At 45.0% G+C, this 13,354-nt stretch overlaps 1 protein-coding gene across 3 annotated transcripts in view; it reads left to right on the top strand.

Moving 5' to 3' along the window:
* The window catches only part of IFT56 (intraflagellar transport 56), a 417,739-nt gene extending 411,910 nt beyond the window's left edge, over positions 1 to 5,829 (top strand). For all 3 annotated transcript variants that reach the window (XM_063940415.1, XM_063940414.1, XM_063940413.1), the window contains one exon: positions 4,895 to 5,829. In XM_063940415.1, the coding sequence (XP_063796485.1) occupies positions 4,895 to 5,006 (112 nt within the window). In that variant the 3' untranslated portion in view covers positions 5,007 to 5,829. The remainder of the gene's footprint in view (positions 1 to 4,894) is intronic.
* Positions 5,830 to 13,354: the final 7,525 nt, after the last annotated feature.

The following is a 13,354-nucleotide window of genomic DNA, read 5'->3' as shown; positions in this document are numbered from 1 at the left end:
GCGCAATATTGTATATACAAGCAGCTATTGGGGAAAATTCACTCAGTTATAGTGTTAATCCCCACATTATATAGCGCTCTGGTGTGTGCTGGCATACTCTCTCTGTCTCCCCAAAGGGCTTTGTGGGGTCCTGTCCTCAGTCAGAGCATTCCCTGTGTGTGTGCGGTGTGTCGGTACAGCTGTGTCGACATGTTTGAGGAGGAGGCTTATATAGTGACGGAGCAGATGCCGATAAATGTGATGTCGACCCCTGTGAGGCCGACACCAGAGTGGATGGTTAGGTGAAAGGTATTAACCGACAGTGTCAACTCCTTACATAAAAGGGTGGATGACGTAACAGCTGTGGGACAGCCGACTTCTCAGCCCGCGCCTGCCCAGGCGTCTCAAAGGCCATCAGGGGCTCAAAAACGCCCGCTCATTCAGATGGCAGACACAGATGTCGACACGGAGTCTGACTCCAGTGTCGACAAGGTTGAGACATATACACAATCCACTAGGAACATCCGTGACTTGATCCCGGCAATAAAAAATGTGTTACACATTTCTGACATTAACCTCTAAAAATGGGTTTTTATGTTTGGGGAGAAAAAGCAGGCAGTGTTTTGTTCCCCCATCAGATGAATGAATGAAGTGTGTGAGAAGCGTGGGTTCCCCCTGATAAGAAACTGGTAATTTCAAAAAAGTTACTGATGGCGTACCTTTTCCCGCCAGAGGATAAGTTACACTGGGAGATATCCCCTAGGGTGGATAAGGCGCTCACACGGTTGTCAAAATAGGTGGCACTGCCGTTTTAGGAACGGCCACTTTGAAGGTACCTGTTGATAAAAAGCAGGAGGCTATCCTGAAGTCTGTTTTTACACACTCAGGTACTAGACTGAAACCTGCAGAGCGTGCTGCTGCAGCGTGGTCGGTGACCCTGTCAAACATACTAGTTTGCTAACATGAGAACATATTAAAGACGTCGTCTTATATATGAGGGATGCACAGAGGGATATTTTGCCGGCTGGCATCCAAAATGAATGTAATGTCCATTCTGTCAGGAGGGTATTAGAGACCTGTCACTGGACAGGTGATGCTGACTTTAAAAGGCGCATAGAGATTCTGCCTTATAAGGGTGAGGAATTATTTGGGGATGGTCTCTGGGACCTCGTATCCGCAGCAACAGCTGGGAAGAAATATTTTTACCTCAGTTTTCCTCACAGACTAAGAAAGCACTGTATTATCAGGTACAGTCCTTTCGGCTTCAGAAAAGCAAGCGGGTCAAAGGCGCTTCCTTTCTGTACAGAGACAAGGGAAGAGGGAAAAAGCTGCACCAGTCAGCCTGTTCCCAGAATCATAATTCTTCTCTCGCTTCCTCTGAGTCCACAGCATGACGCGGGGGCTCCACAGGTGTAGCCAGGTACGGTGGGGGGCCGTCTCAAAAATTTCAGCGATCAGTGGGCTCGCTCACAGGTGGATCCCTGTTTCATTCAAGTAGTATTTCAAGGGTACAAGCTGGAATTCGAGATGTCTTCCCCCCGCCGTTTCATCAAATATGCCTTGCCGACATCTCCCTCAGGCAGGGAGGCTGTGCTAGAGGCAATTAATAAGCTGTATTCCCATCAGGTAATACTTAAGGTGCCCCTACTTCAACAAGGACGGGGTTACTATTCCACACGGTTTGGGGTACCGAAACCGCATGGTTCGGTGTGACCCTTTTATATATTTAAAATCCTTGAACACATACATAAAAAAATTCAAGTTCAAGATGGAATCGCTCAGGGCGGTTATTGCAAGCCTGGACGAGGGGGATTACATGGTATCCTGGGACATCAAGGATGCTTACCTGCATGTCCCCATTTACTATCCTTGCCAGGAGTACCTCAGATTTGTGGTACAGGATTACCATTACCAAGTCCAGACTCTGCCGTTTGGACTGTACATGGCACCGAGGGTGTTACCAAGGTAATGGCCGGAATGATGATACTCCTTCGAAAAAGGGGAGTTTTTAATGATCCCGTACTTGGACAATCTCCTTATAAGGGCGAGGTCCAAGGAGCAGTTGCTAGTCGGGGTAGCACTATTTTGGAAAGTGCTACAACAGCACGGTTGGATTCTAAACAGTCCAAAGACACAGCTATTTCCTACGACACGTCTACTGTTCCTGGGGATGGTTCTGGACACAGACCAGAAATAAGTGTTTCTCCCGGAGGAGAAAGCCAAGGAGCTGTCATCTCTAGTCAGAGACCTCCTGAAGCCAAAACAGTTATCGGTGCATCATTGCACGCGAGTCCTGGAAAAAATGATAGCTTCCTACGAAGCAATCCCATTCGGCAGGTTCCATGCAAGAACTTTTCAGGGGGACCTGTTAGACAAGTGGTCCGGATCACATCTTCAGATACATCGGCTGATAACCCTGTCTCCAAGGACCAGGGTATCTCTACTGTAGTGGCTGCAGAGTGCCCATCTTCAAGAGGGCCGCAGGTTCGACATACAGGACTAGGTCCTAGTGACCATGGATGCCAGCCTTTGAGGCTGGGGGGCAGTCACACAGGGAAGAAGCTTCCAGGGACTTTGGTCAAGTCAGGTGACTTCCCTACATAAATATTCTGGAACTGAGGGCCATTTACAATGCCCTGAGTCAGGCAAGGCCTCTGCTTCAAAAGGCCGGTCCTGATCCAATCAGACAACATCACGGCAGTCGCCCATGTAAACCAACAGGGCGGCACAAGAAGCAGGATGGCGATGGCAGAAGCCACAAGGATTCTCCGATGGGCGGAAAATCATGTGTTAACACTGTCAGCAGTGTTCATTCTCGGAGTGGACAACTGGGAAGCAGATCTTCTCAGCAGACACGACTTCCACCCGAGAGAGTGGGGACTTCATCCAGAAGTCTTCCAAAGGATTGTACACCATTGGGAAAGGCCACAGGTGGACATGAAGGCGTCCTGCCTCAGCAAAAAGCTATAAAAGATATTGCGCCAGGTCAAGGGACCTTCAGGCGATAGCTGTGGACGCTCTGGTAACACCGTGGGTGTACCAGTCGGTTTATGTGTTCCCCCCTCTGCCTCTCATACCAAAGGTACTGAGAATAATAAGAAGGCGAGGAGTAAGAACGATACTCGTGGTTCCGGATTGGCCAAGAAGAGCCTGGTACCCAGAACTTCAAGAAATGATATCAGAGGACCCATGGCCTCTGCCGCTCAGACAGGACCTGCTGCAGCAGGGGCCCTGTCTGTTCCAAGACTTACCGCGGCTACGTTTTGATGGCATGGCGGTTGAACGCCGGATCCTAAAGGAAAAGGGCATTCCGGAGGAAGTCATTCCTACGCTGATTCAAGCCAGGAAAGATGTAACTGCAAAACATTATCACCGCATATGGCGGAAATATGTTGCTTGGTGTGAGGCCACAAAAGGCCCCAATAGAGGAATTTCAACTAGGTCGATTTCTGCATTTCCTACAAGCAGGAGTGTCTATGGGCCTAAAATTAGGCTCCATTAAGATTCAGATCTCGGCTCTGTCGATTTTCTTCCAGAAAGAATTAACTTCAGTACCTGAAGTTCAGACATTGTAAAAGGAGTGCTGCATATTCAGCCCCCGGTTGTGCCTCCAGTGGCACCTTGGGATCTCAACGTGGTGTTGAGTTTCTTAAAATCACATTGGTTTGAACCACTAAAAACCGTGGATCTAAAATATCTCACGCGGAAAGTGGTCATGTTATTGACCTATGCTTCGGCCAGGCTTGTATCAGAATTGGCGGCTTTGTCATATAAAAGTCCTTATCTGATTTTCCATATGGAGAGGGCAGAATTGAGGACTCGTCCCCAGTTTCTCCCTAAGGTGGTATCAGTTTTTCACTTGAACCAACCTATTGTGGTGCCTGCGGCTACTAGGGACTTGGAGGATTCCAAGTTACTGGACGTAGTCAGGGCCTTGAAAAATTATGTTTCCAGGACGGCTAGAGTCAAGAAAATTGACTCGCTATTTATCCTGTATGCACCCAACAGGCTGGGTGCTCCTGCTTCTAAGCAGACTATCGCTCGCTGGATCTGTGACACGATTCAGCAGGCGCATTCTGCGGCTGGACTGCCGCATCCTAAATCAGTGAAAGCCCATTCCACAGGGAAGGTGGGCTCATCTTGGGCGGCTGCCCGAGAGGTCTCGGCTTTACAACTTTGCCGAGCTGTTACTTGGTCAGGGGCAAACACGTTTGCAAAATTCTACAAATTTGATACCCTGGCTGAGGAGGACCTTGAGTTCTCTCATTCGGTGCTGCAGAGTCATCTGCACTCTCCCGCCCGTTTGGGAGCTTTGGTATAATCCCCATGGTCCTTTCGGAGTTCCCAGCATCCACTAGGACGTCAGAGAAAATAAGATTTTACTCACCGGTAAATCTATTTCTCGTAGTCCGTAGTGGATGCTGGGCGCCCATCCCAAGTGCGGATTGTCTGCAATACTTGTAAATAGTTATTGCTAACTAAAGGGTTATTGTTGAGCCATCTGTTGAGAGGCTCAGTTGTTTTCATACTGTCAAACTGGATATAGTATCACGAGTTGTACGGTGTGATTGGTGTGGCTGGTATGAGTCTTACCCGGGATTCAAAATCCTTCCTTATTATGTCAGCTCGTCCGGGCACAGTGTCCTAACTGAGGCTTGGAGGAGGGTCATAGTGGGAGGAGCCAGTGCACACCAGGTAGTCCTAAATCTTTCTAGAGTGCCCAGCCTCCTTCGGAGCCCGCTATTCCCCATGGTCCTTTCGGAGTTCCCAGCATCCACTACGGACTACGAGAAATAGATTTACCGGTGAGTAAAATCTTTTTTTTACTTGTAGTAAAGAAAGCATTTTTGTAGTTTTAAGATGAACTTGGTCTACATCCTTTTTGCCTTTAAACAATTTTGTTTTTACTTTACAGAGAGACACTAAGGGAAGTTCTTAATTTGCTCAGGAGTACTGGCAGTACACAAGTAGAATATATAATCCGAATTATGAAGAAATGGGGCAAAGATAATCGTGTACCAGTCTAACCACATACAAATCTCAGCACCAATAAACTTGCCATTTGTTGCAATATGACCTCAGATTGTTAAAAACAAATAAAAGGACCAATTTTTGTTGTGTCTGAATATCTTAAAGATCTCTTAGGAACTGAGACAACTTGATTTCCTGGAAGAAATAATGTACCCAGTCCCTAGTCTATGTCGTCCTGTTTATAGAAATTGTACTGATGAAGGTTGTTTTCTTTACTTTTTTTTGTATTATTCATCATAAATTGGCAAAATGTTAAAAAAATAGTAATTTCAAAAATGTAATTCTGTATGTGTATATATATATATATATATATATGTCGATTAGTAAAATGTCACTATTTTTTCTTTATAATTTATGTTATAAAATAACATATGGGCCCCCCCCCCCCAATGCTTTTGTCACATGTGCGTTTTGGAATTCCAAATTTAACACCTTTATGGTGGAAGTGGTGGCGTGTCTGTTTCTGTGATGAATTGGCTCCTATATGATTTTAAATTACGTGACTTTGTGATCCTTGCAAGAGCCTGTGGACAACAGTAGGTCCTCAAGGTAATTGTGGATATACTTCAGCCCTATACCTTTATCGAATGTTCTCATCACCTTTATGGTGGAATTGGTGGTGGGTCTGTTTCTGTGATGAATTGGCGCCTATAGGGGCTGGTGAGGCTTTCTGTTTGTAATTGTCATTACTGTCTATTTGCAGATTAAACTCATTTGTCAAAAGCATTGAATATGTGACATATTACATCACCGGTCATGATAAAGGCCTGTGATCAGACCGAAACGTCGACAATAAAATATTGGTGATTTAAATGAGAAGCTGATACGAGAGTTTTTTTTGTGAGAGTGCACCTCCAAATCTTTGGAACCACCCGGCCCATTGGGAGCACCCACCATTCGATGGACTACTTATATTGTGGATGAGAGTGCAGGATTTCCAGCAGATGTTTATGTAAGACCTACCCGTAGTAGTTCTTACTTCCTGACACCCATCAGAATAGCATGGACGGTTTTCTCAATTTACAAATGATCACGTTAGATGGTCCTTGGCATATTAGTGTTTGTCCTGTTTTGTATGTTTTAGTATTTGTTTTTTTTTTATTTAATGTGCTTAGTACACTTGATGCCCTCCACATATTTCTGCATAATCACAGTAGGTTGATTGCTTATTGTAAGTGTTTAAACATGGCACAGGGAGGAGTGTACCTAATGAATGATGGGCTTTAGCCCAAGCTGAGGCGGGGACAGTTTCCTTTACAGATGACGAAATTGAGAAGCTGCTGTTTGATAAAATCGATTTCCAAGCATTGCCAGCCGAGTCATCGGCGGATATTTTTTATAAATTGTTGAAACATAAACAAAAGTAAAATCGACCTTACCCTACATGGGCAGTTTCTATCAGAGTATCTAAGAAATAAGCAGATACCATGTGGATTTAGAATAATTAATACACCCACCTTAGGCAGAAATAACCCCGTTTTCTGCAGTCGCTGGTGTGGGGTGCTAAACAAGTGTTCTTTAGACCTGATAGCTTTGGTGGTAGAGGAAGTTGGGCATGAGTTGAAAAAATTATCGATTGATGCAGAAACTGTAATTAAAGTCAATACAGCTATATTGAAGGAAGATAAATCTCAAAACTATACCGAAAGGCTTCAGACACAAATAGATAAATATAAACAAGATCTTATCTCCTTCAAACGCAAGAAATTGGCAACAGTAGCCAACGATTATCAAAATCACGCTGTCTATAGATGGCTTTTAGGGAACAATGAGAATGAAAGATCAGGTCGGCTTAATAGACAACAGAGAACAGTACCCTTTACAAAAGAATATGGTTCTTCAGCATCCACTTCCGATACTGACTATAACGACGGACGATTTGACAACACTTTTTTAGAACAAAATGCAGATTGCCACACCCTACACAGCCGCCCTTTACGAAGCGGCATAGACCACATACGCGGTGAGGTGGGTACCGGCCGCAGAAGGTGTCGACGCAGACGGAACTAAACATGGTGTTCAATCTATCGGTTTTGGATGAGGCCCAATTGGGACTCCTTTCTAAAGGGCTCTCTTTTGTGCTTACATGTGAAGCAAATTTGTTTAGACAAAGTTTCGACCAATTTAAATTCGGACGAACTATGCGTTTACGCGAGTTCTTCTCGGATATCGCCCCAGTGAAGGAAAGGACAAAATTTAAAGCTAAATCTACATTTGACCCGCCCTCTGCTAATTCTAGCATCAAGACATTCCTACGTTTTGCTCCAGCGGGATACCAAGTGTAAACCACCTAAAAGAATGTATGATAATCTTTTACCTAGAGAGCGAATTGCTTTAAAACAGCTAAAAGATGCAACCAATCTAGTAATCCGGCCAGCCGATAAAGGTGGGGCAATTGTTGTCCAAGACTGGTACGATTACGACCGAGAAGTCATGAGACAACTCTCTGACACCACTACCTATGCACGGCTTAAAACCAATCCTGTGTCAGCTGTAAAAAATAAGAACGATGTGACTATCAAAAGGGGCTTAGCACAAAGATGGATTACGGAGGATTTAGCACAATGGCCCTCATTCCGAGTTGATCGCTCGCAAGGCGAATTTAGCAGAGTTGCTCACGCTAAGCCTACGCCTACTGGGAGTGTATCTTAGCTTCTTAAAATTGCGACCGATGTATTCGCAATATTGCGATTACAAACTACTTAGCAGTTTCAGAGTAGCTTCAGACTTACTCGGCATCTGCATTCAGTTCAGTGCTTGTCGTTCCTGGTTTGACGTCATAAACACACCCAGCGTTCGCCCAGACACTCCCCCATTTCTCCGGCCACTCCTGCGTTTTTTCCAGAAACGGTAGCGTTTTTATCCACATGCCCCGAAAACGCCGTGTTTCCGCCCAGTAACACCCATTTCCTGTCAATCACATTACGTTCGCCAGAGCGAAGAAAAAGCCGTGAGTAAAAATACTATCTTCATTGTAAAATTACTTGGCGCAGTCGCAGTGCGAATATTGCGCATGCGTACTAAGCGGAATTTCACTGCGATGCGAAGAAAATTACCGAGCGAACGACTCGGAATGAGGGCCAATATTTCACGGTTGAGCATCCACGATGCCCGATCATATATTTGTTGCCGAAAATCCACAAGACACTTACGAACCCTCCAAGACTGCCTATAATTGCCGCTGAAGGCTCTTTACTCCAACCACTGGCTATTTTTTTGGATAGCGTATTACAACCCATGGTCCATTCGATTCCTAGTTATCTGAAAGATACCAGTGACTTTTTGCAAAGTGTCGGACATCCAGGTGACCAGTGGAACTCTACTGGCGACCCTTGATGTCTGCTCGCTTTACACAGTGATACCTCACTTTGAAGGAGTGGAAGTACTAAGACGAGCCTTTGAGAGAACTCCCTATGTTGGTTATCCCACTGAATTTTTGTTGGAATTAGTTGAGTTAGTGCTTACTAATAATCACTTTTTGTATAAAAAGGATTTTTATATGCAGACCTCTGGTACTGTAATGGGGTCTAATTTGGCCCCTTCGTATGCTAACTTATTTATGGCATGGTACGGAGCTGCTCAAATTGTTCCCCGATATGGGCAGAATATTGTCTTTTTTCGCAGATTCATTGACGATATTTTCTTATTATGGAGAGGTACTCAGGTTGCATTTGAACAAATGGTTAACAAATAAAATTCATTGGTCAGCCCTATTAGATTTACTGCTTCTTGTTCATATTCAGAAATTAATTTTTTGGATGTCACCCTTATCAACACGGGGACACGGCTGACCACCACACTTTTCCGTAAACCCACTGATCGTAATCAGTTGTTACAGGCCACTAGCCATCACCCACCTGCCTTAAAGGATAGTCTTCCCATTTCACAATACCTTAGGGTAATGATATTGAACCCAGAAATGACACGCAGAAGTGAACAATGTGATGAGATCACTTCACGTTTCCAAGAGAGAGGTTACTCAAATAAACAGCTTCGTATTTGTTTACAAAAAGCAGAACAGATCCTTATGGGCACTAGACCTAAGAAACAATCTCAGGAACGTCTAGTTTTTCCTACACAGTTTGATGGAAGTTCAGCCCAGATGAGAAAGGCATTACATCGTCACTGGCCTATCGTCCAAACAGACGATAGTCTGCCCTTTGGACAGATGGGAGTACCGATGATGGCGTACAGGAGAGGGGCCAATTTAAAAAAATTCTCATGAGACCTCGAATGTTCCCCGATAAAGAGAAGAGTAAGACCCCCTGGACCTCCTTGATGCGGGCCAAACCGGGGTGCTTCTCTTGTGGGTGTTGCACTACATGTAGGTCCATGATTTGGGACCCACGTTTACCCATCCCCATACAGGAAAGGTGATTAGACTCAAATACCACTTGCATTGCCGCCTTGATTTTGTTATATATATATATTAAAATGCCCGTGTGGTTTGTACTATGTTGAACTCACCACACGGGTATTCCGTGATCGGATGGCCAATCACAGGTCGTCCATCCATACGGCGATACTTACTGGTCAGACGGATAAGCCGGTAGCCCGTCATTTTTTGGAAGCCAGGCATCAAGTGGCAAGTCTTAAGTGCAAACTCATAGATTGGATTCCCCCGAATCCGACTGGAGGGGATCGCACCTTAGCTCTTCGACAGCGAGAGTGTTATTGGATCCATGCTCTGGATACGGTAGCACCTAGGGGTCTCAATGAGGCCAACCCATTAAACATATTTCTGTGATGGGTTGAACTCATTGAGACACCAGAAGATGAACTCTGGTGGTCTATTCTATATAATGAGTGTAAATAGGGTGGGAGCCATGAGTTACCAACACCATAGGGATGGATGGTTTACTATGTACCCGTGGACCTCACATGCACAGGCATGTGTTTTTAATTTATATGTTATAATTTAAATGTTGTTATGTATTATGTTTTGATGTTTGGACCTTCTCTGTGATTGTCTCACCGGCCCCTTGGGGACCTACCCCACAGTACAGATCCTGTTGAAAAATTGAAATGTATATAGTATATACCTTGGAATTTAGATTAATGTGTTTGATGTCCATGGTAAGGATGAGGACGCCTGATTATAGGTTGACCCATTACTAACGAACGTCTCAGGTTTTTTTAAAATGCATTCCTTAATTCCCTATTATTGTGTGTAAGTAGTTTTTCTGTATTTACAGATTTGAAGAATATTCGATTGAGGTGGTCCTGATTGATTAGTACATTTATTCAACAGTAATTAGAAAGTGTGCAGCGGTGTTTTGCTTAAGCGTTCCACCACTATGCGAGGAGGAACGCATAGCACTGCACTTCCGGAAACACTAGTTTACCCATAGTGTCAACAATAGAGACAGTCTTTGACTGTGCGCCGCTGAGCGTGTCCCCGCTGTCTAGCGACGGCACGCATGACGATGCAGGGTGCGCGTGTCCCCACTGACCAGCGGTGGAACGCAGAGTGACGCCCTTCCGGGAGTTGACACGCCCGGAAGTGTGATGAATCGAACGGCGCTTGGTGTACAACGCCTTCCTGAAGAACTGGTTGTTTGCATTTAACTTATGGTAATAATTGTAGTTCTTTAGGGGAACCATGACCCAGTCTCTTGTTTAAGGGATGGCCAATAAATAGCTATTTGGAGTTTGCCTTACCGACAGTAGTGACTTCCGGTAATTGAAGGCACTTCCGGTCCGGGGAGCTTAAATAGAATTCACTGACAGTGAGGCAGCATGCAGCAGTGCGTGCTGGCGGCTACTGTCAGATGTAAGTACCTATACACATAGGCGTGCGCAGCACATTTTATTAGGGGGTGCACCGTCATAGGGGTGTGTCTAGCACCACCTTTTGGGCGTGTCTAGCACCATCTATTGACGGTCAACGCAATATAAAATACCACCCTTGTACCAATCCTAATAAAGCAGATACATTGTCAGATATTGTGGTGTGCACCAAACAAACACCCCTGATGGCACTCACTGCAATTACACTGCTCCTCCTCAGCCTGGTCTGGCTCCCCCTCTCTTTCCCCTGCAAGCTGCAGTAACTCACTGACACTGACAGTCGCAGACTAGTACTGCTGCTGCTGGAAAAACGAGTGATGTGTCAATGCTGCTGCTGACCGCCTGCCAGTATTAAATTTGTCTTCCTAAGAGGAACGTTGGCTGCATGCTGATCCTCATCAGTGGCTGGCGTTGGCATAGCATAGAATGAGAGAGGTGGGCATGTGGCGGGTGTGGTGGGTGGGAGTGCAAGCAGCATGACGACATCACATCACGCTGTTTTTGTACATGGAAGTGGAGCCAAGAGTTTGAAAGCCGGTGGCAGTGGCACCCTTGATTAACCCAGGCATCCGGTCAGTAATACAGTCCTGACAGGGTGCAGCGCAGAGGGGACAGTAATCAGCCTGCTCGGCGATCGCTGCATCAGGCATGTGAGATAGGGGTGCCGGACATTAGGGGGTGCCTGTGCGCACCAGGAACCCCCCCTGCGCACACCTATGCCTATACATTTTCTGTCCTTGAGTGAGGTTTTTATGAGTGTAAATGTGATACTAGATACTTAAGCTATTGGGATGCGGTCAACATCCCGCTGGACGGGATCCCGTCGGTCGAAATACCGGTGCCGGAATCCCGACCGCCACAATCCCGAGATATTCTCCCTCCGTGGGTGTCCACGACACACATAGAGGGAGAATATAATAGTGTGCCGAGCGTAGCGAGGCACCGTGCCCGCAGCGTGGCGAGCGAAGCGAGCCCGCAAGGGGCTGCGTTCCGCTCGCCACCCCTGTCGGGATTGTGTGGTCGGGATTCCGGCGTCGGTATTTCGACCGCCGGGATCCCGTCCAGCGGGATTACGTACTGATCCCAAGCTATTGTTGTTTGCACAGATCGCTACTTGTAGCTGGATGGCTTTATTCATTTGCCTCCCTAGTGAAGCCGCTGCATCCATGCATCTAGGCCACCAGAGCCAGGTATTTTAATAGCTTATTATCACCGTTAATTCTGTTGAATATGGGTAGATAGGTATCTGTTTGGAAATCATATATTGATTTATGGCAATATGTATTGGTTCTTTTTTGACAGTATGGATTTTTTCAAGTATGATTTTAAATTACGTGACTTTGTGATCCTTGCAAGAGCCTGTGGACAACAGTAGGTCCTCAAGGTAATTGTGGATATACTTCAGCCCTACACCTTTATCGAATGTTCTCATCACCTTTATGGTGGAATTGTTGGTGGGTCTGTTTCTGTGATGAATTGGCGCCTATAGGGGCTGGTGATGCTTTCTGTTTGTAATTGTCATTACTGTCTATTTGCAGATTAAACTCCCTTGTCAAAAGCATTGAATATGTGACATATTACATCTAATTCATGGTTAGCTGTAGTTACCCCCTATACTAATCTATAGAGGTGTAGTGGGGTTACCCATGGCTAGTTGGTGGGAATATATGCTACTTTAGCACCACATATGTACCAGGGTGTCCACTCAGTTAGATGTATACTGTAGTATGGATTAGATATACATTAGATTGATAATATCGATATATTTGGAAGCTGCGGCTCGACAATGTATTCAGTGCTGCAATATGTTAAATGTTCAATGATTATGGTGGTTAGCCATTTGACATGTGTATCATATTGCCTCCCTTTTATTTATTGTACCATAGCCTTTTGTGATATATTATGCAGGCTGTTGTTATTAGGTTGTCATGGTGATGGGCACTGGTTGATGACGCTGTAGATGCTGATGTCATCGGGATGCGCGTAAAGGAGCGGGCGGGTGTCCCGACTTCCGAACGCCACTTCACACCTGGGTGATTACACTTGGTATATAGGCGAGTCATTTTATCTTGTATGTTGACCTGATGAAAATGCCGGAATAAAGGCACTGAAACGTCATTCAACTTGTTGCACTGGCTCTGAGTTCTTTGGTCGCCTGGAGTGCCGCACCAGCTACACGTATGTGTATGTGTGTATATATATATATATATATATATATATATATATATGTCGATTAGTAAAATGTCACTATTTTTTCTTTATTATTTATGTTATAAAATACATATGGGCGCCCCCCCAATGCTTTTGTCACATGTGCGTTTTGGAATTCCAAATTTACCAGTACAGTAAATATAATACTCATTTGTTTCAGAGCATTTTCTTCATATAACACTGCAATATTTCAGGTGTGAAGTCATTCTTGCTACAGTGAAGGTTGTTCAGTGTGATAGTAAAACAGTACAGTATTTTCAGTTAAATGCTATGAGATACAAATTAATTTTAAACTTCATTACTTTTGTGGCTATGCGACACAAGTCTACCGATTTGTAAGTCA

The sequence above is a fragment of the Pseudophryne corroboree genome, chromosome 9 (assembly GCF_028390025.1).
Source record: "Pseudophryne corroboree isolate aPseCor3 chromosome 9, aPseCor3.hap2, whole genome shotgun sequence".
Classification (NCBI taxonomy): Eukaryota; Metazoa; Chordata; class Amphibia; order Anura; family Myobatrachidae; genus Pseudophryne; species Pseudophryne corroboree.
The sequence above is the reverse complement of the archived record's forward strand: the minus strand, read 5'-3'. Positions and strand labels throughout refer to the sequence as shown.